The 26,125-nt window shown below is 39.3% G+C and overlaps 1 protein-coding gene across 3 annotated transcripts in view; it reads left to right on the top strand.

Annotated features, from left to right (window-relative positions):
* slmb (beta-transducin repeat containing E3 ubiquitin protein ligase slmb) overlaps window positions 1-26,125 on the top strand; it is a 343,572-nt gene that overhangs the window by 163,605 nt on the left and 153,842 nt on the right. For all 3 annotated transcript variants that reach the window (XM_067135559.2, XM_067135560.2, XM_067135558.2), the window contains exon 3: window positions 1,718-1,904. In XM_067135559.2, the coding sequence (XP_066991660.1) occupies window positions 1,718-1,904 (187 nt within the window). The remainder of the gene's footprint in view (window positions 1-1,717; window positions 1,905-26,125) is intronic.

Here is a 26,125-nt window from a genome sequence, read left to right as displayed (position 1 = left end):
TCAAATACTAATTTTCATTCATTTTGTTCAGGAGTTTCCTTGTTAAGCGCATGCATGCATGCATGCATGCATACATACATACATACATACATACATACATACTTGACAAAAATTCAAAAATTGATATTTTCTTATTCTGCACATCATCATAATCATCATTCAGTTAACAACCTGAAAATTTAGTTTGAAGCAGCAGAAGCAGAAGTACCCATACTCCATACATTTGTCTTCAGCAAACCGTTTCATGTTTTGATACTTCTTGCAGTGAACATAATTTTGAATTTGTTGGTTATAAGATGATCATGGTCTTACCTCCGCTATCCCTCTAGTATGGTTAGCAAGATCCCTCCATACCTCAGTACATGCCTGCTCTAGGAACACCAGGACATGGACATCGGTGTGGGGGTCTTGTGTGCTTGTTGATCCCGAGGTCTGTGCCAGCTCAGGGTTACCCATGCTGGATTGGCCTCTGTGTAGAGACAGTAACAAGGTGTCTGTGCACTTGTTTTCTTCATTACTTTTTTTTCCCCCTATCCTAACCTCCTGAATGTTAAATTATTATCTAGCCAGCCTCTCTGCCTCGGGTAACAAGTTTTTATGGAGGTTTCACCTTACCCCGCCCCCTGTGGGTGGGGACGGTAGAATAACACCCACGGTATTTCCTGCCTCTCGTAGGAGGCCCCAGGGGCTCTTAACTTCGGGGTGTGTGCTGTTATCCACGGGGTACTGGGATTCCTTCCACTTAGCGGTACTTTTGTCGGGTTCCTTGCTTTCATCCCTCCCTCCGTCAACTCTTGTTCTTTTCTGATCTCGACGGTATTTTAACAAGGCCTAGGGAGTCGCTCATTTTCGCACCCTTCGTTGCTCTTGTCTTCCTTTGGCCGACGCCTTCATTTTTTGAAGTGTTGAATCCCTTCCATATTTTCCTTCTGATTAGTGTTAATAGAGGATGGTTGCCCAGTTGTTCCTCCTCTTAAAACAATAGTCACCACCGCCACCGCCAGCATACTAGGCTGCCATAATGTTTTGGAAATTTGCCCTGTCAGAGAAGTCCTTTATGTTGTTTTGCGTCTTCAGAAAAGAAACACATCTGTCCTCGATAGACTTCTCTAACAAGGATGCTAAATCCTGAAAATTACTTTACCATTGATATATCGGCAATGATACTCACCAGATTGCTTGCTGTGCACTATAGTATTCACAGTAGGAAGCAATGACATCATCTTAGATGTGTCTGTTCTTTGCCAGTTCAGTGAGTTTTTTCGGTTTCACTTTACACATTTGTGATAGTCTGAGCACCAGTTCAGTAATAGTAAAGTTAATAGCAATAATAATAATAATAATAATAATAATAATAATAATAATAATAATAATAATAATAATAATAATAATAATAATTGTTGTTCTTTTTTTTACTGTTCAGACGTTTAGGTTCATAACAGTAGTCTGTAGGGAGGGAATATATTCAAAATGGTTAATAACGTAATACTAAATTGTATTACTGTAATCATAGTCGATGTAGACCACACCCATGGTGCAACGGCCTTTCCATGTAAGTTCTGCTTTGCTCCCTGGATCAAGCCATTTTCTTTTTGCAAAATATATGCTTCCATCAGTGCATATTTTATGTGAATTTTAAAATAATGTTCAGGATCTACAGTATTGGATTCAGAGCATGTAAATGGCATTAAAATTTAATACTTCATTTTGTTTCCAGAAAAGGGACTAGATCATGTCGCAGAAACTATACTATCCTACCTGGATGCTGACTCGCTTTGTGCTGCAGAGTTGGTCTGCAAAGAATGGTATCGGGTCATATCTGAAGGGATGCTTTGGAAAAAATTAATTGAAAGAAAAGTTCGTACAGACTCCCTATGGAGAGGATTGGCAGAAAGACGGGGCTGGTAAGTCATTCCATATATATATTTTTTTCTTAGTATCTTAAACAAAATGATTTTAAAAGATTGAAAAGTTGTCTTTCTCCTCTATTGTCCTTGTTTCAAAACTCTCATATTTAATTTTTGTTTCATAACTCAACATCTTTGGGAGATTTGTTAGTATCAGTGATGCCGTGGTAATGAAGGCTAAATATCTCGCCAGGTCCTTTAAACCCCAAGTTTTCTAGTAAATTTTTTGTGTTGAAGGAGAAGAGGAGCTATATACATTTTAAGATCTTTCATACACAACTTGTCGGTAATTAGATAAATTCGTCAGTTTTTGAGAAGTTTTAAAGTTTCATACTTCCACACAGGTCCGCACACTTCGGATTGTTCCTGTTAATCTCAACACACATTGGTTACAACAATTATATTAGTATGATGCATAAGTCCGTAGTGTTGTAGCTGTGACAAGATGTTTTAATACGCTAGAGGTCTCACCAGCGGCAATTTGCCGCACTTTAAAAATATTTATTAATAATTTCGTTCCCACCTGACGATTATCGTCGGTGTATTGCCTGCTATGTTCCCGAGTAGTTTAAGTTTTCTTTCACTCGCGCATATGCCGCGGCAAATTGTCTTCGAGCGACCCCTCGCATAGTGTATTCTTACTACATTTCCAAGAAAGTTTCTTTAAAAAAACTTGCATAATTTTACCAGATTTTGCAAAAACATTTCATTAATTTTTTACATTGCGAAAATATTGTTACTGGGTAATTATGTTAGTATTAGTTGAAAGGCAGTTAAACAGGGTACATATTTATATTTTTATCAGAGCATTCACTGCAAAAGGAAAATAGCAGCTCATTAGAATATTAAGCGTGAGCAATTTGCCTTCGCGTGACCTCTCGCGCTCTAAAACGGGCGCGACCTCTCACATGTTAATATTTTTGCAAATTTAATTGTTGCATATTTGTGACAATGGGATGCAGTGGTGAATTACACACTATATTATTATTATTATTATTATTATTATTATTATTATTAATCAGGAGTATATCATCTTATTAATGATATTCTGCCAATGTTGGGGCAATTTCTCAATTCCAGAACTGAAAAATTCTACTGGTTTTATGTTAAAGTTGGCATGCCACGTTTGAAGATCATTTTCACCATGAAAAAAGTGTCCTTGCATATGCTTCCATAAAGAATGGAAGAGATGAAAATTGGAGGCAAGAATAGTTGCAGAAGAACCTCCTGACCAAGCTTCTGGACGACTACTTTTGTGAAGTTCATAATGCACCTGTCCCAGGCTTATCAGGGCATCATTTAACTAACTCACTTTCACAAGCAAATATTTGAATGGTTTCCTTAGGATGAGAAACTTCGGAAATCACTTCCTGGGTGTCGAAGTCCCATCTTCCCTACTTTAACTGTTTCAACGAGTAAGCTCAAGAGCTTAGGGGTCAATAATCTGTTTGCTAAAAATGGGCACTAAATTTAAATATATTTAAAGTAGCGTGTTCTATGGTATGAGAGGAATACTTTTAACTACTGAAAGGAGAAGATTTTTGTTCCCAATAAAAATATAAAGATTTAATTATCTGATAGTCACAGGGTAAATAACACACATGAGATAATGCCATCTGGTTACATGAAAATAAAATCAGTTATTTGATGAAGATTGTCCTGTCAGTCTACTGACTCGCATGACAATTCTAACACATTATAAACACACATCTTAGGAATTTACATATCTCTTTCTATACTGGCGACACCCGCTGGTATCTTACACTAAGGTATAATTGATGCACAATTAAATATATATACATTTTTGATGGCAATTCTCGCGAAATGACACACTTACTGTTGATCATGGTTGTGAGGTTTTAATGAAAATTCGATTAAGCACATTCCTATATTCATGAATGTCACATCACCGTAATTTGCATATTAAATTGATGTGATTATCTGAATAAATTCACAATATCGCCTTAAGCATGTTTATCTGGGATGTCCTATCCCAACACATCACAAGGCGGACCGAACGACGTTTGTTCCCTGCAAGACGTCCCAAACACACAATACGTACAAGAACATATGTATAAGAAATAATGAACGACCACCTGACATTACAACAGTAAGTATCACACTTAACATACAAGAATATATCAAGAAGAATTATGACCCTTCCAGGTCTGCTGACAGTGATCCATGGTTGTCGCTGTTATATGGGAGTCGAACCCATGCATCGTTAAATTTCGGGGTACATACCTGAAATCCCTAGATTGGATGTAATAAAAGAAAATATGGGTGGAGTCACTTTATCTAATGACACGTCGAATATACAACGTTGGTTGCAAGATACAAGTTGCATCCGAGTTTAATACAGTGTTTGGGAGAGCAAGCTTATCGTTTCAGTGTTACAAGTCTTGGACAGCCAGGCGAACCATGTCCGGGCTGCTCCTTTCTCTCGCATTAGGGTCATAAATAATTTTCAGGCAGTAAGCTGTCCCGTCAGCTGTGAGACCAATTTCACTTTCATTTTCACTTTCACACCCTGTGCAGTATTCTAATTCGTACTGCATGCGGCCTAGTCCTGGCGCTTCATTATTATTATTATTATTATTATTGTTATTATTCAAATCACATGCAACATTTTCTTCACACATGCTGCCTAATCCAGACGCTTCATGAAAATTAAATGAAAATCCACAGCCTGTTTCCAGTCATTTGACCGGGTCAGGAATGGAATGAATGAAGCCCCCATCTTGCGGCGAGGATAGGAGTTGTGCCAGATGCCGAAGCCTGTTGCATTCCTCTGGGAATCTATTATTATTATTATTATTATTATTATTATTATTATTATTATTATTACAAATCTCACTTTTATCAATGACCTGGCCCTTGAATTATATTAATCGTATTATTCTCTTGTCTCCTTGGTCTGTCATTTCACTTATTGTCACACGAATTATCGCTTCTTTCCTTATACACTAGTGTATTAGACCACATAGCTCCTTGATCTAGAACACTATTCCATTAGGTAATTTATATGATACCACATCACTCGCGTAATCTGTATAAATCATCATCGATCGCATCACGTGCTGTACCTTCACCTTCCTCTGGTCAGCAGTCTTAAAATTTACGAGGGGGAGATAATCTCTACATGTCTTGTGAAGCGTTAAAATAAATCGAACCTGAAATCTTATGACAACTAATACCGGCAATATAATGGAGCGATTCAAATATAATCTTGGAATAGAACTCCCATCTTAAGATGCTTCACGTCTATCAATGCTAAGGTCCTTATAACTAATCCATGCATGGCTTTCACGGGAATAAACTTTTGATCACCCCGATCATAGAGGACAAAAATTCATTTAAAACCCGATTAATAAAAAAAGTTTCCATCACTTTAAACATGCCTACGGCCCTCGCCTATCCTTCATGTATTTAGATGCACTAGAAAAATTTTTGTACACAATTTTAAGCATATAACGTGAGATGAAACTGGTGCTAAAATATTGGAATGTACTTAACACTTCCGCTTGTAGTTGGTCGCCATCGGAGGGCACATCTGAAGTGTTTAGGTGGCTATCACTGCGGCCCTCTTAGCGAGAAGTCCCTGGTTCGTCATCTGTTTGGTCCCGATCATGATGTCTCGAACTATGGCCTCGTGCAGTTGAAAATCTAGACATCTCCGGATAGATGAATGCAGGCACTTATGGCGCGATTCTAGTTGATTACAGTCCTGGTTTCGACAACTCACAAACATACAGGCAAAATGGGAACTGGTTAATGAATACTGTTTACGCGTTTTCATATAACGTACTTGTGGTTAGATCCATTCATTGACTCAAGTGGACTAACCCGAATAGCAGTAAGTCTCTGTAAATCACTATTCATTTCCTTTTGTCACGCGGCCTGATTAATGGTTACAGTTACTTAATGTGAGTGTCCCTGGATCTTGCAGACATTCTTCCCCTGCTAACACCTTTCTATTACTTTATTGACCGTGTATCACTGCTTGGTTATCTTGAAGTCTGCCACTAATTATCACTTGAGTGTAGTCGGCGTCTCACTAACTCACCAAATTTGAGCTTACTACTGTATGTCCACAGGGACAACTTGAGAACTGTTATTCAGCATTCAGTATATGTTTGACTCGCAAGCCTTTAACTTGTTCAATAAGGTTTTATTATGTGCCATTGTTTTAATATAGATTTTAATGTAGATTTCATTGGAATTTATATCACGCACAATTCAATGTCTATCATGAGTTTTATATAATTCGCCTATTTTCCGTTTCTTTGTACAGCTGAAGATGACACAAAAATGCATCAAAACTAGTACTGTATATAATTAGAATGTTGTAATTAAATCTATAAACAACATCATTATTGTATTGAATAGGTGGACAATAAAAGTTTATTCGTTGTAATTCTCAGTTCAATACAGACAAAAAATGAAATTTCTTGCGTTACACTTCTTAACACACAGTTTGAGTGGCAGAGAGTTGCATAACTAATTGTTGAAGATGATATTAATTTACTCATTTATGTATTCAATTTTTATTGTATGGCATACTTACAGTAAAAATATACATTCAAAATTGGACCAAATGTTTACAGTATGTACACTACACATAGGAAGGAAACAATGAAATGCTTAACTTCATAGGTGATTAGTAGGAAACAGGACCGCGACGGCTTTTACAGTATCTGTGATTAGTAGCACTATATGAGCGACAGCATGGGGTGAGGGAACCCATGGTTCTGGCTTGCCTACGATTAGTACCCACTACATGAGGAACACCACGGGATAGTACGAGTCCCTGTGGTTAGTACCCTTATGTGACCCTTATGTGATGAACACCATAGGTTTGCGTAGCCTGTAAATGGCACCGCAATGTGCGAAACAGCGTAGGTCGGTAATACATGTGCGAACTTCATTACCTGCGAGTAGTACCATAATGTGCAGAATACTGCGCGCCTACGCTACTCTTGATTAGTACTGCAACTTCGCAAATACCATAGTTCTACTTTCTTAGCGATAAGTACCATTGTGAGGGGCCGCTGACTTGGATTTTGGACCCCCTTCGACTACAAGTATCATCGATTCAGTATTGTGCTATAGAGGCGGTCCCTTCGTCAGTAATACTATTGTTTTGTGCCAGCTTCTGTGCATGTGAGGCACTGTGGGTTGGTTCCACTGATCGTTTCAAATTCATATCCATCCCATCCATTCCATTCCGTCCATCCATCCATCCATCCATCCATCCATCCATCCATCCATCCATTTTGAATCGTGGTCAGTGGATGTTTTTGGGCTTTTGTCATTTCATTTTGTCTCATTTCGTACCATTAGGGGCCGATGTCCTAGATGTTAGGCCCCTTTAAACAACAAGCATCATCGTCGTCATATCCTCTGAATGGCAGATGGTGTTAAGAGAAGAAAGTTGGAAGCATCTCCTTTGAGTTCTACCCACTTGATGTGCTGAATAGGTTGGGAAGGAGCACCAAATTCTCACTCAGGAGGATGAAATGTTGCCTCCTTCCCCTGAAAGAATTATTCTGCATAGATTCCCTGATAATGCAGTCCACGTTGAAATGAAATGAAATGAAAAAGAAAAGCAGGCCATGCTTTTCCATTTCTTTCCTTACTGTCATAGCACCTGCTGAAAATTACTCCTAATTTTGTTTTCCAGGGCCTCAGTTTTATTTGGAATGATCAGATAAGACTACCTGTTACAAATTTCTGTCTCCACAAATAAGAAGTTGCACATGCTGGAGAGAAAAAACAACAAAAAAAAAAAACAACACCAAGCTCGATAGCGTCAGTCGCTTAAGTGCGGCCAGTATCCAGTAATCGGGAGATAGTGGGTTCGAACTCCACTGTCAGCAGCCCTGTAGATGGTTTTCCGTTGTTTCCCATTTTTACACCAGGCAAATGCTGGGGCTCTACCACGGCTGATTCCTTCCCATTCCTAGGCCTTTCCTATCCCATCGTCGCCGTAAGACCCATGTCGGTGCGACATAAAACAAATAGAAAAAATCTGAAAAATGGGCTGGCCATAATCCTCTATCAATTGTCTGGTTACCAAATAGATTCCTAATTGCAGCTGTGGAATTATATGCACTGTGGGCTGTAGCACTGTTTAACTGAAACTGGACTTAAGTCTCTCTCTCTCTCTCTCTCTCTCTCTCTCTCTCTCTCTCTCTGTCTCAGTTAACATGTTAAAGAAGAGAGATAAACCTGTATCCATGTCAGTGTTTCATATGGGTCCAATTATTCTTTATCCACTGACTGTACCAAATGTCCACTTTCGTGTTGTGAAGAGATACCTTGTGTATCTTGTGGGGATTTTCAGTGTCCCAGTGTCGATTGCTCTGAGAATTAATGCACCCACTGAGGTGAAACCAGGTTTGTCAGACATGATCAAAAAGCGAAGGATCTATATTTCAGTCTTGCATGGATTGGAACATCCATTGGGATAAGTTAACACAAGTGACAGGATCTGCAACATTTAGCTTGCGCACTGTGGAAACCTTATAGGGAAAATAATTCAGAATTTTAAGCGCACTCTGCACTGAGGTGTGCGAGATACCTCACTCCTATGCTAAATGGCTAGATGATTTTTGGGGGCTAACCTGAAGTCTGACTCACATGTTTCATTACCCCTTTTTTTATAATGCTTTTACCTGTTTAAGATAGATTCAGTTGCACGCTACTTTTCAAACTAAGCATGGGCTTGTGGTTTACCTACAGTTTTCGACTCCACACTCAACGAACATTTATGAAGTTGCTCGCAATACTTTCGCACACACCTATCATACATGGTTCCTTTAGTAAAATATACATTTCAACAATAAACACTTGTTATTCAATGGTGTATTTGACTATAATGGGCAATTGCACTTCATAATCACTGTTGCTGCGTATTTCAAGTAAATCATGTCTCATTAAGTACAGAGCTCTACTAATGACTGAGTCTTACAGGCCAGAGGATGCGGCAAAGAAGCTGTTGGCTCCCGCAGGTAGCTCCTTGCTCGTCCCTCAAATGGAGCAATGTAGCCTGTCTTTCCTGTCAGCTCTCTGTGTACACCTCGCTTGAGGTTGCTATTAACTCTTGTTTACTATGTTCTGTTCCGTGCTGGATAGTTCATTTTTAGGAGATCTTGGAGGCTTTTGCCCAAAAGAAATGAAGAAAACAAGAGCACAGACACCTTTCAGGCAACTCAGAGGACACCTTATTAGTCTGGCTCTACACCGATGCAAATCCAGCATTGGTAATACCTTTTCATGATATTGGTCCATTTATTTTATGTACAGTTTTTTACTCCACACTGGACGAGAAAATTGAAGAGTGGAAAATGACATAAGTGCCGCAAATGTCATTTTGAGGTTTTTGTTACGATATGAGTCTGTGTGTTGTGGTGATCCCTCTGGAAAGGATTCATGTACCAGAAACATTTATATTAATTCCAAGCCCGGTACACAGATAGCATTAGCATTTCAAGCAGACACTGGTGCCAGTGACCATGGCCTGGAGAGTGACGCAAGTGCCTAGGGAGGTCCGGTCATCAATGTGTGTAGTGTCGCAGCTTGTACTGCATTATCTCATACTAGGCAATGCTGTTATAGTGGTTGTGTGACACGTTATTACATTGTGTGTGTGTAATGCAGATGAACTGACATGGAACCGCATACATCTCGGAAGGTTTACAAATCAACGATAAACAAAGATCATAAGGAGAAACACACTGCTGTTAAACCTTACATAACGTCTACAGGTCGTGAGATTCCTGGCAAGAAAGCACCATCAGAACAACTTACATCTAAGTGTAAATATGCTTGTAAGACGTCGCTACGCGAGTACAGGGAGAGTTTGTTCACCCAGTTCTAAACTTCGGGCGAAAATGAGCAAGGTACATACCTTTTTAATTACACTGAAACTTGTGACGTAAACAGAAGACGACACGGAACATACAACCATCTGTCAGAAAGTAAGAGACAAGTAACAATGTGGTACAGTGTCGCTAAGGCAAGAGATGAGAATGTGCAAGTGTGCAGTAAGACCTTCAAGGACATCCTTGCTGTGACAAATCGGCGGCTTCGGACACTTCAAGAAAAGAAAAAGAAAGGTGTTATGGTTTATGAAGACAGAAGGGGGAAAATTGAAGGCTTAAACAGGCATAAGGTTAAGTTCACCACAAATGACAAGGATCTGGTGAAAAACCATATAGATTCCTTTCCCCGAGAATGCAGTCATTACAGTAGCAAGAAATCGCAGAAAGAATATCTCAGTCCGTATTTAAGTTACCACTGGATGTTTACTGCATTCAAAGAAAAGTATCCAGACAATAAGGTAACATACAAATTCTATTGCAGCCTCTTCAAGACCGATTTTAAGACACTCTCCATTGCTAAACCCAGAACAGACACTTGCCAGCGTTGTGACGAGCTGCATAGTGCTGTGAAAGCCAAGTCTTCAGAGTCGGAACGACGTAAGGCCAACAGTGAACTACAACTACATGCAAAGCGAGGGGGGGGGGGGGGGGAACACAAACACGAAAAGTTATAGCTGTGATTCTCAGTTACCCACCAGTAGTACCTGCACAGTGAGTATGGATATGCAACAGGTTCTGTTTGTTCTGACCCTCACGCATAACTGTGTGTTTTACTCATGACAACTAGCTTGCTATAAACAATGTATGCATGATTCAGGCACAAATGACAGTTTCATTTGCTTGCAGGATGAAGGGAGCGGAGGTCTAGGGGGTAATAAAATATCTTTTTTATTCAAAGTGATGACGTCCGTATATACAAACGAATGTTGTTATATGGTGTGACAACTGTGCATCACAAAACAAAACAAAAAAGGGTGATGATATTGACACTCATTTATTTAGTTGCTAAAGACCATTTTGATACTACAGACATGGTTTTATACCGTATGACAGGACTTCGTTCTCATTGAGAAAAGGAAACGAGTAATGAAAGCCATGATCCCAGATGAGCAAGAGGCCGTTATTAAGTCCAAAAACAAAACCAAACCCTACGGCACTTAAGCCCTTGAAAGTGCTTTGGCCTGCCCAGCGACCGCTGCTCAGTCCGAAGGCCTGGAGATTACGAGGGGTCGTGTTGTCAGCACAACGCATCCTCTCGGTCGTTATTCTGGGCTTTTGAGACCGGGGCCGCCATATCACCGTCAGGTAGCTCTTCAATTCTAATCACGTAGGCTGAGTGGACCTCTAACCAGCCCTCAGGTCGAGAGAAAAACCCCTAACCTGGCCGGGAATCAACCCGGGGCCTCTGGGTGAGAGGCAGGCACACTACCCCTACACCACGGGACCGGCCGTTATTAAGTCCGCAAGACCGAAAAACCATTCAGTATAGTTAAAATGGGTAAAGACGATTGGTTTGACTTTGGAGCTCTGACCAACGAGTACATCAATACCACCAAGCTGCAGCTCAGTAAAGCCTCACACATTAGAGTGAGTAACCAACGCCCTAAAGTAATCCATGTCAGAACGTCATTCGATAGTGATTGGGTGTCCTACAAAACATTCAAGAAAACAAAGAAAATGTGGGGACTTCCTCCACCATCACAGCTTTCTCGTGTGCAGAAGCATCATCATATCAGTGCAGAAAAGAAGGATCTGCTGGCGCTCTGTGACTACTTAGATGTAAAGTATAGAGATCACTATCATCAGCTGTCTAGAGAAGAAACTGTATGTTCATAACAATGTACCTTGTAACATTCATATGCAGACATGTCCACTTCATAACACGTTCTGCACGTATTGTATGTTTCATTTCATAATGATGATTAGAGTGCTATTTAACATGTTCTATGCTGTATAGGAAAGATACTTGGTGTGTCGTTCAGGTACAAAACGTGCACCATCATAAAACTTAACTAGAAATGTGTCGTTTGTTACCCTTTTCAGGTTAGACGGTATGTAGGCTTACATCACGATATGAGAGATAAAATGTGATGTATACATACATATACCACTCAATAAAATATTTCAAAATGTGCTGAGTACGTTCCAAAACAGAATGATAGGTCATTCATTATTGTGTTGCATAACAACCTGAAAACGTCACATGTGCCAGCAGATAGAAATGGAGAACAACGTAAGTGCCATATTCTTGACAGCAATCGTTTTGTCCGTATTTCTCCACTAGGTACCTTCTGGCACTTACAAGGAAACATTGCCAATGATTAAGTCGTAATGTAAAAGTTTCAAACAAATTTATTTAAAAAACCGCCATTCCAATACTTTACAATCTTTAAGATACAAATATTACATATACAGATGTGCCAACTATTACGGATTGTCCGTAATGATTACAGATTTCACTTCGCGATTACGGCATTACGGTCGAAGGGGAAATTATTACGGAAAAGCAACATTGTCACGATAAAAACTAATTTCTGTGGAAAAAAAGGAAAGAAGTAAAAAAATGTTTAATCCCTTAGAGCATTGCTGGTCAACCCTCCTCGTTTCAATGTTTGTAATTTGGCAACTAAACATATTTCGCAGTTTTTTGGTCATCACTTCCTTCTGTTTCCTGCGAGCGTTGTGAAATCATGGCCAGCTACATAGATATGCGCTGCTCTCTTAACTAGAATGCCGCGGGAATGACGTATCAAGTCGGCCGTGAGGTAGGCTTAACCCATTTCTCCAATATTCATAAACATTATGTGATTTCGCCTACTTGTTTTTACGGCTGACGATGACCTGGACTAAGGTCGAAACCGGTCCCATTTAAATAAGAATGTAATTACTACATTTCTTTCTTTTATGTATTGAATTGGTTGAACTTCAATTATTTAATTTTTAATATAGATTGCAGAAGACGCATAGAATCCAAGAAACATCACACATACCGTGAATCAAAATTACAAAACCAGTCTGTTTCGTCGTTCTTCGTAAAAAGTAATGAAACTGCGGTGACAAATGCAGAATTGCTGTTCACATAATTTCTTTTGGAGCATAATATTCCGATATCAGTTTCAGACCACGCTGGAAATTTGTTCAGATCAATGTTCAATGTTCCCCGACTCTAAAACATCTCAGAAATATGGTTGTGCAAGAACTAAAATCTTTGCTTTAGTTCAATACATGACATCTGAGGCAAAAAAGGAAATAAGTGAACTTTTGCAAATAACGCCTTTTTCTTTGGCTACTGATAGTAGAACGGATTCAAATGCAGTTAAACTTTATCCTATAGTTGTCTCTTTCTTTAATGCTCAAGACAGGTCAAATATCAATTCTTTTATTGTCATTGTTAGAGAGCACCGACAATACAGGTGAGGGAATTTTCTCTGTTATTAATAGTGAATTGTCTTCTTTAGCCATTCCATGGGAAAATTGCATTTCTTTTTCATCTGACAATGCATACACAATGATAGGGGCAAATAAAGGTGTTGCCAAATTTGTGAAGGACAGGCATTCTTCTGTTTATTTCCCGGGTTGTTCAAGTCATCTCATACACATCTGTGCACAAAAAGCAGCAGCCCAATTGCCAGTCAATGTAGAGAACTTTTTGGTTCAGTTATATTACTGTCTTGATAAGAGTTCTAAAAGGCAAAACACGTTGAAAGTTTATCAGGCTGTTTGTGGCACAGAGGGTCACAACATTTTGAAATATGTTAGTACCCGTTGGCTCTCACTTCTTCAGTCTATTAAGAGAGTTCTTGAGCAGTGGGAAGCTTTGACACTCATGTTTTGTAGTGTGACCCACCATAAAAATGAGACCACCAAGCAGTTTGAAACTATGAAATCTTTCATACAAGACCCACACACAAAACTGTTTTGCTACTTTCTTCAGAGTTCACTTCCTGTTTTTAACTCTGTGAATATATTTCTGCAGCAAGATGATGGAGCCATACATCTTTTCAGGAGGAAACTTACTGGTCTTTTAACTGACCTACTGGTGAGATTTGTTCAGCCATGTTCTCTTCAGTCAGAATCTACCTCCCTTTTGAGTGTTGAATTCAAGAGGAGGAAATACCAGAAAGCCAATGAGGACTTGGTAATTGGAGCAAAAGCTAGGGCATACTTGAAAGATAATGACTGTGATGAAGAGATGTTTTATAATTCTGTAAGAGAGTTTTATATGGCAGCTTGCAGTTACATTACCAGGAAATTTCCCCTTGATGATGAATTTCTTCATCATGCCGAAGTTGTATACATCTCTCTCAGAATGGAGGTTTCCTATTCATCTCTTGAATATTTTGTTCGAAGATTCCCAACTTTGGTCAAGGAAAGTGAACATGACAAACTTGAAGAGGAATTTGCAGTTTACCAGTGTGATACTTTCCCTGAATATATTTTACATGGACCTAACTTTGATATGAATTGGGGCAACATTGCAAAGCTTAAAAATGAAAGTGGACAAATTAAGTATAAAACCTTAAGTAATGTTGTATTTGCAGTACTAAGTGTACCTCATAGTAGCTCTCCCAAAGAAAGAGTTTTCAGTGTTAGGAAAAATCAGCAGAATTCAGGCCTACATTAAGTACATCTACACTGGAATCGCTTATGGTTCTGAAGACGAAAATGTCATCTCAGGTGGAAGTATGTTTCAAGAAAACCTACACCGAAAAGCAGCTGCTTTGCAGAACTAACAGATAATGAGCAAATTTTATTGTGTGATATGATATACTTTAGAATAGATTGCTGTAGGAAAGGGCAAACGGGGTGCTTTGTATTTGACTCGTAAACGTTTTGTCGGGGGGGGAGTTAAAAATGGGATTACTGATAACCCACTTCAAAGGTTGGCACCTCTGCATATATGTTAAAATGGGACATGTTTCGCTTAGGCTTTGTAAGCATCTTCAGGCCCTGACTTAGCTTTAGGTTAAGTTGTATATGGACAGGAAGAAGTAGAAGAGGCTCATTAACAGTACCCGGAAAACTGGAGCTGTACAATGATGGTGGTGGTGGTGGTGGTGGTGGTGGCGGCGATACCCTTAATTAATGTCTAAGCTGCTCTTGCATGGATTCTTAGAATTTTCTGTGAAATTCAGATTTGCAGAAATTTTAGCTTCTCTCCAAGTGCCATTTTATATTCATATTTGTTCTGTATGCAAACATAAGGCTTTTTTTGCACTTAATGTGGACTGGATTTTATGTAATGTATACCTGGAATAGCATAACCTTTCTTTTTAAAACTTCCATGTTCAGCAGTATACCATGATTTTACCTGATGTTTAGTTTCCTGATGATCACTAGATTTCTTAGTTCATATACAACCTATGACAGAAAAGTTCCAGGACTGAGGTCATAAAAAAAAAAAATAGAAAAGTTGCACTTGCCAAGTAATGATCCTGTCGAAGTAGTCCCCTTGGCTATCTATACACAATTGCCAGCGTTTCTGGAGGTTTTGGAAGCAAGCAGGGAAATTGTCAACTGCAATGCTTGTAAGCTCATGTGTCGTAGCCCATTTAATGTCTGTGATATCTTGATGAAGCTTTCTTTTCAGTCACAATTTCGCTCACGGAAACAAGATAAAGTCGTGAGGCGAGAGGTCAGGCTAATATGGTGGATGTGGGACAACAGCGAGAGAATGTCTGGCCAGATACTCGGTAACAGATAAAGCAGTGCAAGATCTTGCATTGTCATGCAGTAAGAACCAGTCTTGCGTCTGCCACAAATCAGGGCGGCAATGTCGAATTGCTGCAATCTGTAGGAGAAAAGGGAAATCAAGTTGTCATCATCTAGTACGTCACGTGAGGGAGGAGGGAGACTTAGCTGTGCTTCCGCGACGTCGTGCTTAATTATTTCACTTGTTCGTCTTACTTGTCTTCTGTTAATCCATTCCATATATTTACTGATGTGCTCGTATAAGAGGTTTTTTTGCTCATTCATTTCGTTAAGATTCCGTTCCCCGTTCTCTAATTTATCAAGAAGAATATGGATGTTTTCTAGGTTGTTTATTAGCGTTCCTTTATTGATCCTACTTATGATTTGAAGGTTCTGTTTTATATTAGTGAATTTGTGGTTCGCTTCTTTCATATGAGCTCCCATAGCAGAGAATCTTCTGTACTTCTCTGCATTGACGTGTTCCTGATATCTAATTTTGAAGTTCTTGTTGATTATACTCATCGATGCGGTCATGACGTGGACTACTTGCAATTGCTTGTCACAAACGCTTCAAGACTTCAATGTAAAGAATTTGGCTTGCTGTTTCACCTAGTGGAACGTACTCGTGGTGATCTAACCCTTTACTGTCTAAGGTGATCAACATTGTCTTTGTTCTCGAAGGTTGACATTTGGCTTTTCTCGAGGCTGGTGATTCAGGATTGATGCTTCGTATGGGGGTCATACTGATAACACCAACTTTCATCCCCAGCAATAATTTTTGTTGGAAATGTGGGACCACGTCTCTCTCTCTCTCCAGTAGTTCTACAATTTTTTTCCCTTGATATTTGTACGTAGCACCGACACAGGTAGGTCTTCTGGTGACGATGGGATAGGAAAGGCGTACGAGTGGGAAGTGGCTGTGGCCATAATTAAAGTACAGCCCCAGCATTTGCCTGGTGTGAAAATGGGAAACCATGGAAAACCATCCTCAGGGCTGCCTACAGTGGAGTTCGAACCCACTATCTCTGGGATGCAAGCTCTTAGCAAAAAGTAGTTCCGCAGAAATTCTTAGTCTTCCCTCTTCCTGGTCGTCTGCTAGGGTGTGCGGGACGAGTTTTGCATTCAGTTGCCATTTCCCTAAATCGTCGCGTAAAATCTTATGACACACGTCGCCATTTAAATTAAGCTCTTCTGATATCACACACACAGTTGCACGACTGTCTTCTTGCAGTAACTGCATTACATGCTCCACATTTGCATTGGAATGTGCTGTAGACGGGCTGCCAGTCCTGGGATCGTCTTGCACTTAATCTCTACTTTCCGAAACCTTTTGTGCCACTCGAATACATGACTTCTTGGCAGTGCATCGCTTCCATATGCTTGTGTAATCATTATCCACATTACACTAGGGGTTTTCGCAAGCTTAACACAAAATTTAATGTTCATTCTTTGTTCACAATCAGCGTCCATTGTGTCACCGTCACTAAACCAAACAGAGTGTTGCTAAGCATAGTCCTGCCACCTAGGGCATGTGTGTGGAAACACGGCCAAGGCCATCTCAAAACTTACACATACCAGGTAACATAAAACCAACATTTGTTCCTTTGTTCGCATTGAAACCTCAGAAATATAGCACTTGTCTGGGTACTTTTCTGACAAAGGGTGTAATAAGTTAAATGGTTCAAATAATGATGCTGAAAACATATTACTACAATCTAGATATTCCATACCTGCCAACTTTTGCAGTTTATCCGTAAAATTTACGGAAATCGCAGCATTTGATGGTTTTAGGGATGGACGGTGTCATTTTACGACTTCACAGACAAAAATTTGAAATGTTAACATTTGATAATCACTCCACTTCCGTACAATCGACCGTTTGTGTGGGTAGAAGGCAAGTACACTATAGTCGATAACTTATTCTTTGATGTGATTGGTATTTTTAACTGTGTGATGTTTGTGTCATTACTGGAATTGAATTTAAAGTCGGGATGACAGTTCTTCCATGTGAATCTTAGGTGTTGACAGGCTCTGCTTTGCAAATTCTTTGTTCCGCTCCGTTTGCTTGTTGTGATTTGACCACGTGAGTGTTCATTGTTCACGAAATTGGCGTTCCTTGATTGTTTTGGCCTTTTAAGGTTATGACATTTTAATGAAGTGTTCGAGTTTTTGTGTTAAAACTTCCTGCTTTTGCGGTTTTGTTTATTCGTTGGACTAATTACATTTGTTCCAGTGATCGGGTATACTGCTGTTAGCGAAGCCCATTAAGTTATAAAGAATAATAATAATTAATTTTTTCCACGTGTGTATGTTTTTTACCATGTGCGTATTCTTTGTTCACAAGGTTGGCGTCATGTTCATTTAATGGCTTAAGACTTTGTATGCTTTGATATGTTTTTATGAAGTGTTTGACTGCCTTGAGTGTGTGTTTATAATTTTATGTGACGTTCAGTGATCCAGGTTCCTTCCGATGTTTCAGTGGATATCAAGACATTTGTTCTCGGACGTTTTCAGATGCTATATTCCTATTGTAGATTATCATGAATAACTCCTACAAGAAACAGTGCTTGATTCACAATCAAAGAAGTGATGATGAGTTAGTTATTGGCATTCAGGCTTTGAACATAGTGAATGATCTCCAGGATACAGATAAATCCCTTTTCCTTTCATCAGTGAGAAACTACTTTTGTACTGCCTGTGACTACATCATCAACAAGTTTCCACTCAAGGTTGATGTGTTAAAGATTGCTGAAGTTGCTAGGTTAGACAGAATTGAAGATGACAGAGCTCGATAGCTGCAGTCGCTTAAGTGCGGCCAGTATCCAGTATTCGGGAGATAGTAGGTTCAAAACCCACTGTTGGCAGCCCTGAAGATGGTTTTCCATGGTTTCCTATTTTCACACCAGGCAAATGCTTAATTAAGGCCACGGCCGCTTCCTTCCCACTTCTAGGCCTTCCCCGTCTCCATAAGACCTATCTGTGTTGGTGTGACGTAAAAGTAGCTAAAAAAAATTCAAGATGCACTTTGGGGCTGGGGGGGGGGGGGAGTTTCCTATCATGTTATACAAGGAAGAGAATGAAACTAGCTGGTGAATGAGCTTCAGAGGCAGTTCACAGCTCTTCAGGTGGATGACAGTTTGGTTGCAAATCAAGATGCTGCAAGTGATTCCAGTTGGGCACAATTTGTGGAGCCAGTGGACTTAACAAGCATACCAAATTTCTAGAGTAATGCTCTCTGTTCTCACCATACACCATAGCAATGCAGAATGTGAACTTGTTTTCAGCCTTGTGGAGAAAAATAGAACAGAGTTCAGATCATCCATGTCCAATAAATCTCTGGAGTCTATTTTTATTTTGGAGGCCAGGAGTTTTTATCCGTGTTACATACCTGCCAACCCTTCCGATTTACCCGGAAACTTTCCGGTTTTTAACTCGTCTTCCGATTTTCCGATTAATTTTACTTCTTCCGATTTTTGACTAATATAACCTCTAGTACGGCCAATACTCTTCCCCTAGAATAAAGGATAAATTCTTATGTGCTTGTGTAATTTACGAAACCTAATTTTCAAGCGTATTTGATGCTTTATTTCGCCTTCGTGTATCGTTTTTCCCGCTCACCACAGCAGCGTGTGCGCTTTAAGCTGGGGATTCGGGGCGGCAATCGTCCTGCAAGCAAGAGGCTAGTGCGCGCTAACGACTCAGTTAATCGGGACGAAACAATGAGTTTGTTATTGTGTTGTTCGCGCGCTGTTAACATCGTTTCTGTGCGTAGTTTCGTCGGAGTTGTTCCTTGCATTTCTATGACAGTTTCTGGTATTTTCTTTTCTCGTTATGGCCAAAAAATATGACAAACGTTATCTCCAAGTGTTAAGAGATGCCTATAAATTTCTGTACATTTTACCGGATATTAAAGGAAATTACCGTATTTTCTCGTGTACCGTAATCGACGCCCTTGCATAATTTACACATCCCAATATTTTTGGGTCCAAAGTGGAATTTTACGAACCCACAACTTCGAAGATCCATAACTCAGCTCCGGATGCGTTTCGAAATAAAGATGCCGCCAACTACTCAGGTAGCAGGCTTCCTATTGCGAAAGCGGGCATTCCACATACAGGGCAACGTGCTGTATTAGCCGGCAGGAAATCCCACTGCACTAGTTTTACGAGTGTTTCGCGTACGGGACATTATGTGATCTCAAAATTGTTTGTCAGTCCACAGTACTCTAAGAAACTGGTACAGTACTGCATCATACGAACTTGCGGTGATCAGTTACGCCGAAACATACGGGAATAGAGCAGCGGGCAGCAAGTTTTCAGTGTCCAAATGAAACATGCGCTACCGCGGTAACAGAAGTGCACTTCAAGCGGCCAACAAGTCTCACAAAGCATTTCGCGGACCAAAAAGCGGCATGTTTCCGCAAGTAGAGGATTATCTGCTTAACTATATGATTTTGTTACGCAATGTTGGATAAGCTGTTTCTCACAAAATGCTGCATTTTAAAGAATGAGAAATAGCCGCGGCACGTGGAATCATTGTCTCATATTTAAAGGTTAGCCGAGGCTGAATTAATTTTATGAAGAGAAATGGACTTTCTCTTCGACGAAGAACAACATTATGCCAAAACGTGACGAATGATTTCAACCATTTTCAGCGCTTTGTGATTGAAAAGCGTAAAGTGAAGGAATATTCTATCTTCCTTATAGGAATGGCAGGTCAGACGCCAATCAGTTTCCATATACCACGAAGTCGAACAGTCGATAAGAAAGGAACATACAGTGTTATCGCACGCGCTACCGGAAGCAAAAAAACAAAAACGACGATGTACTGCAATGCTTGCTGTAATACCGGTAGCTGATGGCAGAAAGCATGCACCTTACTTTGTTCTAAAACGAAAAACAATGCCTAAAGCAAAATTTCCGCGAGTGATCCACGTTCGTATTCAAGAAAAAGGGTGGATGGACACGTCACTCGTACAAGATTGGATACGAACGGTTTGGAGTAATGTAGCAGGGTCCCTCCTTCGATGCCCGGCCCTTCTCGTGTTGGACAGGTTTTTTTTCCGGTATGTCATTCAGGTCGTATTGTCAGCTCGTATTTGGAAGAATATTTTCCAGTGTCGGTACCGTACTTCAAGTCCACGTGTCTAACTTATCTGATGTACCCTATTTGACTTTTCAGAAAAAATTTCACGCCGGAATTTTACGCCAAATGACGATAACTGCAAATGGGTTGAACCAATTGTGTTTGGATTATATTTGATGTATCTTTTAAATGTAAATGAATTGTAAATAATTTATAAATATCCGAATTCCTTGAATCGCATCTGAAGTTTTCGCCTGTATTTTTCGTCAAAGAAGTGCGTTAATTATGCGAGAAAATACGGTATTATGTATTTTGTTGCGTGTGACGGTGTGACAAATATTATTCGTATGTAAATGTCATAAATGAGAGTGATTAGGTACATTTTCTTGTAACTATTTTTATGTTTTCTTAGTTTAAGATTTTAAATTTAATGGTTAATTTGCATTGTAACTGTAGATAAGTATGCCTTTTATCCTGACCTTTTTTCACGTAGACCGTGGTGGAATATATGTGATGAAATCCAAGAATTAAAATATCTTCCTATTTTTGGTTTCTAAAAGTTGGCAGGTATGCTGTTATGTGCGCCGTACTCCGGTGCCCATCTCTCTTTATGGTCACCCTCTGGCGTTCAAGAAAAGCCACGGCTAACGACGAATAACATCTCAGGGAATAAGTTATATCAGCATTTTAAACATTAATCCGACTGAGAATTACCTTTCCTATCTTTCAGTATATGTGAACATCGATTGGATCATTTGGTCATAAAGATTTTGTTTTAAACTCTATCACCATCATCAGGTAAGATATTACCTTAAATTAATCTTATAATCTATAAATAATAAAAATGGATTAAATTCTTAATTATTAATATTTATTGAAATTAATTTAGTATCTCTAGGTGAGCTAAATGTTTTTCAAATATTTTTTTTTACGTACATTTGTATTTCATCCAAAGAAAAAAGAAAAAATATGTCTTGAAGTCGTTGCATTTATCATAACCTTCGATCCATGATCATCAATCAACAACTATCTCATTATTGTCCAAGGTCTCATCTTATCAAATAATTCTTCTCCTAATTTTTCATGGATTTAATTTCTTCGATGAGTTCATTTTGACATATCATGAGTTACAATCTTCATCTTCTCATCCTCTTATTAAAAAAAATAGTAATTGTATAATTCTTCATATTGACATTAAGGAATTAATTAAATCAATTAATTATCTTGAAATTGTATAAATGATATAACAAGGGTAAAATAAGAATGAAATTCTTTTGTGAATAAAATCAAATTCTCACGAATTATTAGAGTCTAAGAAACTGTCAAGTTCTAGCAGAATGTCAAGTTCTGACATGAAATCCAATTTTGATTGTTTATCTAGTTTTGATATATTACAAAGTTTCAAACTTAAGAATCTGAGAATATTTCTTGTTTTGGTAATTATCTGTCAATGCTTTCTGTGTCCGGTTCCGCGGCTAAATGGTTAGCATGCTGGCCTTTGGTCACAGGGGTCCCGGGTTCGATTCCTAGCAGGGTCGGGAATTTTAACCATCATTGGTTAATTTCGCTGGCACGGGGGCTGGGTGTATGTGTCGTCTTCATAATCATTTCATCCTCATCACGACGCACAGGTCGCCTACGGGTGTCAAATCGAAAGACCTGCATCTGGCGAGCCGAACTTGTCCTCGGACACTCTAGGCACTAAAAGCCAAATGCCATTTCATTTTGCTTTCTGTAACTAACTTTATCATCTAAAAACACATGCAAAATAAGAAATGTTTCATGTCTGTAGCTTTTAATAGCTACCTATCATAATATATATATATATATCATTAAATCATGGCTAGATGTAGTCAAAGTATTCCTATGAAATACGCATCTCCAAGATAGTCTCAACAAATTTGCAGTCAGGATATTTATAGATGGCGTCGCTTCATAAATTCAATTATATAGTTGCAATTAGTCAAGGAATACCTTAGATGACACTTCCTAACCCATTAATAGTGATAAGCTAACATTACGATGACACTAATATCATACCTGCCAACAATAATCTGCTGTTTCAGCTTAAATCAATTTAAATATTAAATAGCATTTGAAATTCTCTTCGAGGTTGCCATAATAGTCTGAATTTTAGGTTATTTGAGATTATTTTCGATGACCATAATCTATTAACATCCTGTAAATCCATTATCAGTTTGCCATTAACTCACATTATAGGTTATTTGAAAATACGTCGATATTAGCGTCAATTATAACCGTAATCCATCACTGCGTTACACACAATTACATTTACTAACCATACGTAAAATTCTTTCCTCATACGTCGTCACATTTATTATAATTCCTCAAGTAATATATTCAAGGATATCTATTATTAATATCACTCGCACTCCTTCCCTCATATTTCCATCATATCTTTACATTGCCACATATATAAACTTCATTTAATCTACTCAATGTAACGCTCGACTCATGTAATTCCACCTCTTAATAAAATTAATATTTTATGGATCAACAACTATTTCTGACAATATGCATTTTATTTGTCAAAATATACACATATTTAACCTATATCTACTCACGTTTGTCGTGTACACAGGGGAAAGTTAAGATGACCTTCCACCACCCACTTCAACAACTTAAACTTGTTTGGTTGCGCTCGACTGGACTGGGTTCCGTAGTCAGAGAACACGGGTAGTACAGGCGGGCCACGTAACACTAGAAATCAGGCGGTTCAACTTCAATAATAAATGAATTCAACACGGTTAACCAACCGCATTTTCACTTTCCTCCAAGAGAAAAAGGCAAAGGGGGCATGGTTCAGTGAGGTACAGAAAGATCTGCAGGAGATTGGGATCTCATTTGAGGATATCCAGGAACGTGTCCCACTTAAGAAAAAACTCCAAGAACATCAGAGTTTCCTACCAAAGCCGAAGATGAAAACTGGACAGGCATGGACGGAAGAACGAAAGGAGCAACACCGTATACGAATGAAGGAGTACTGGACCAACATTAAAGCTCAAGGGAAACGGTTGAAATGACGTGGTCCTTAGTTGGCCGAAACGAAACAAGAATAATAATAATAATAATAATAATAATAATAATAATAATAATAATAATAATAATAATAATTACCCAGTGGGTAAGATCATGCATAATGGTGCTGCGTCATTTGCCGGCTTATACAGAAGAACTGTACTTCTTTTAAGGCTTCTGAGGAATAATAGTGGTTCTACTTGTGGTATTATAAGTGAGTGAGTGTTATCTTGTGATTTTGTTGCTGTATAACAGGGTTTTTGATTAATATTTAATATGAATTTCATGCCGTAAATGTCCTCTATCTTGGAAAATACGACAGTTATTCCATGGATAACACGATCTAAAGTTGACATAACTGCACTCATTTTGTTTCTTTTGTCATTAATTCCATAGAAACCACGAATAAGATATGCCATATTCCTTTTCCTATCAGCGTTGCTAAGGTCACATTGCCGGCCACTATTGTCAGCCATTTTTAAGACTGGAAATGTGACGCATATGCATTGGACAGCATAATACATTATTACTTGGTCAGCTCACGTGGGGGTTTAGTTCCGAACTGAGTACGAACTAAGCATAACCCTGCGTGAGACACTGGGATGAGGCCCTCAACCCTGACATGGCGCATCCCAATGGCTATTAGGGGAAATCTCCTGTAGATATACAGGACAAGTGTGAATAAGACGTAGTCAAATAAGCACTCGCGGATCTACTGAAGAAACTAGAACTGTGGTCAACGACTTCGATGGCAGAAGAGGACATATGTCTCAATGGCTGAGAGGGCGGAAGAACCAAAAATTAAATCCACCTCGCGTCTGACTCGGATCGAGCAGCGAAGTGGTCAGCGTCTGTTTACCTAGTAGGTACGGCTGTATAGTTACGTTCCAGGAACTAGCAATCCCTGGTCCTAATTCCCCAGTGGAAACACTGGACCAATCTTTGATTACAAGCTATGATGATTTGTGAGAGTAAAATCAGCATTACCCCAGGTGGTAACCAATCCACCCGTCATGAGACAGCTACTGGGTATTCGGATTCTGGGGAACCCAGGCAATCACGAACACACAGAAAGTCGGAGTTCTCTGGCAAACTAACATCCAAAACCTTCACATACATTGGCATGTTCAATGAAAATACCTTAATCCGACCTGGTAAATTGCACAATCTTGTGACAGAACTAGATCAACAGAAAATCCAGATACTTGCCCTGCAGGAAACGAGATTCACTGATGAGGACACAAATGATTATGGAAACTACCGGATCTTCAAGAGTAAAACGGACAGGAGAGTTGGTAAGGGAACTCCCTTACTAGGAATGGCCTTCATGGTAGATAAAAGTACAGTAGGCTCAATAAAAGAAGTCACTCCCATAAGCAACCGGCTCATGACAATGCGAATCCAATGTGCTAACAAGAAATATACAATAGTGAACGTACATGCACCCACTAACGCTGACAATAAGAAAGAACTGCAAAAAAAACTGATGCATTCTGGGCTAAACTGGAGAAAATCATGGCGAAGATTCCAAAAGAGGATACAAAAATTTTGCTGGGCGACTTTAATGCACAAATTGATAAAGAAAAAGAACACCAGAAAACTGTTGGCAAATTCCCTGCTCACAAATTCACTAACAAAAACGGGTTGAGACTCATTGAACTGTGTCGACTAAACAATCTTAAAATCATGTTAACTTCTCTGAGAAAATCTCCACGGAAACAGAAGACCTGGAGGTCTCCCGTTCCAGGGATCGGTGAATTTCAAATCGATCACATTGCCATCTCTCATTCCATGCAGAGGGAGGTACACGATGTACAGGTACGCCGAGGAGCAAACGTCGATTCTGATCACTACCTAGTGAGAATAAAGGTAAAATTCACCCCGAAGAAAATTCGTCATAAGAGGTCACACATACCGAAGTTTGACACGACACAGATTGGAAACACTAAGCTGCAAGAAGTGTGGGAAAGGGAACATGCAGGCACCTGGGAGAAATTCCGCAACAAAATCATCCAGAAAGCTCGAGAGCAAATTCCCCTGAAAAAGAATACTAAACATCCTTGGTGGAATTCTGAATGTGAACGTGCCTTGAAGGAACGAAATGAAGCATTCTAGAAATATAACAGCAAGAAATCACCAGAAAACCAAACATATTTCAATGAAACCGGAAAACGAGTAGCCAAAATCATCAGGCAGGTCAAGAGAAAACACTTGAAGCAACAACTGGACTCGATTGAAGATAACTTTCGTAACTACAACGTACGAGATTTCTACAGGGAATTCGGAGGACAAGTCCGTGGGTATGCTCCTCAAAACCAGGCTTTCAAAAGATCAGATGGAAAACTTGCACTCAATAATCAGGAAAATTGTCAGGAACTAGCACTTTACTTCGCTGATCTCCTCAACTGTCCAGAGCCCCTTACAAGATTCCATCAAGAACCCCCAAGGCACACCTTCCCAGAATCTCCACCACCGACAGAGGAAGAAATCCGTGGCCACATCCTGAAACTTAAAAAA

The sequence above is a fragment of the Anabrus simplex genome, chromosome 1 (genome assembly GCF_040414725.1).
Source record: "Anabrus simplex isolate iqAnaSimp1 chromosome 1, ASM4041472v1, whole genome shotgun sequence".
NCBI classification, from domain to species: Eukaryota; Metazoa; Arthropoda; class Insecta; order Orthoptera; family Tettigoniidae; genus Anabrus; species Anabrus simplex.
Note: the sequence above shows the minus strand (reverse complement) of the source record. Positions and strands in the feature narration are given on the sequence as shown.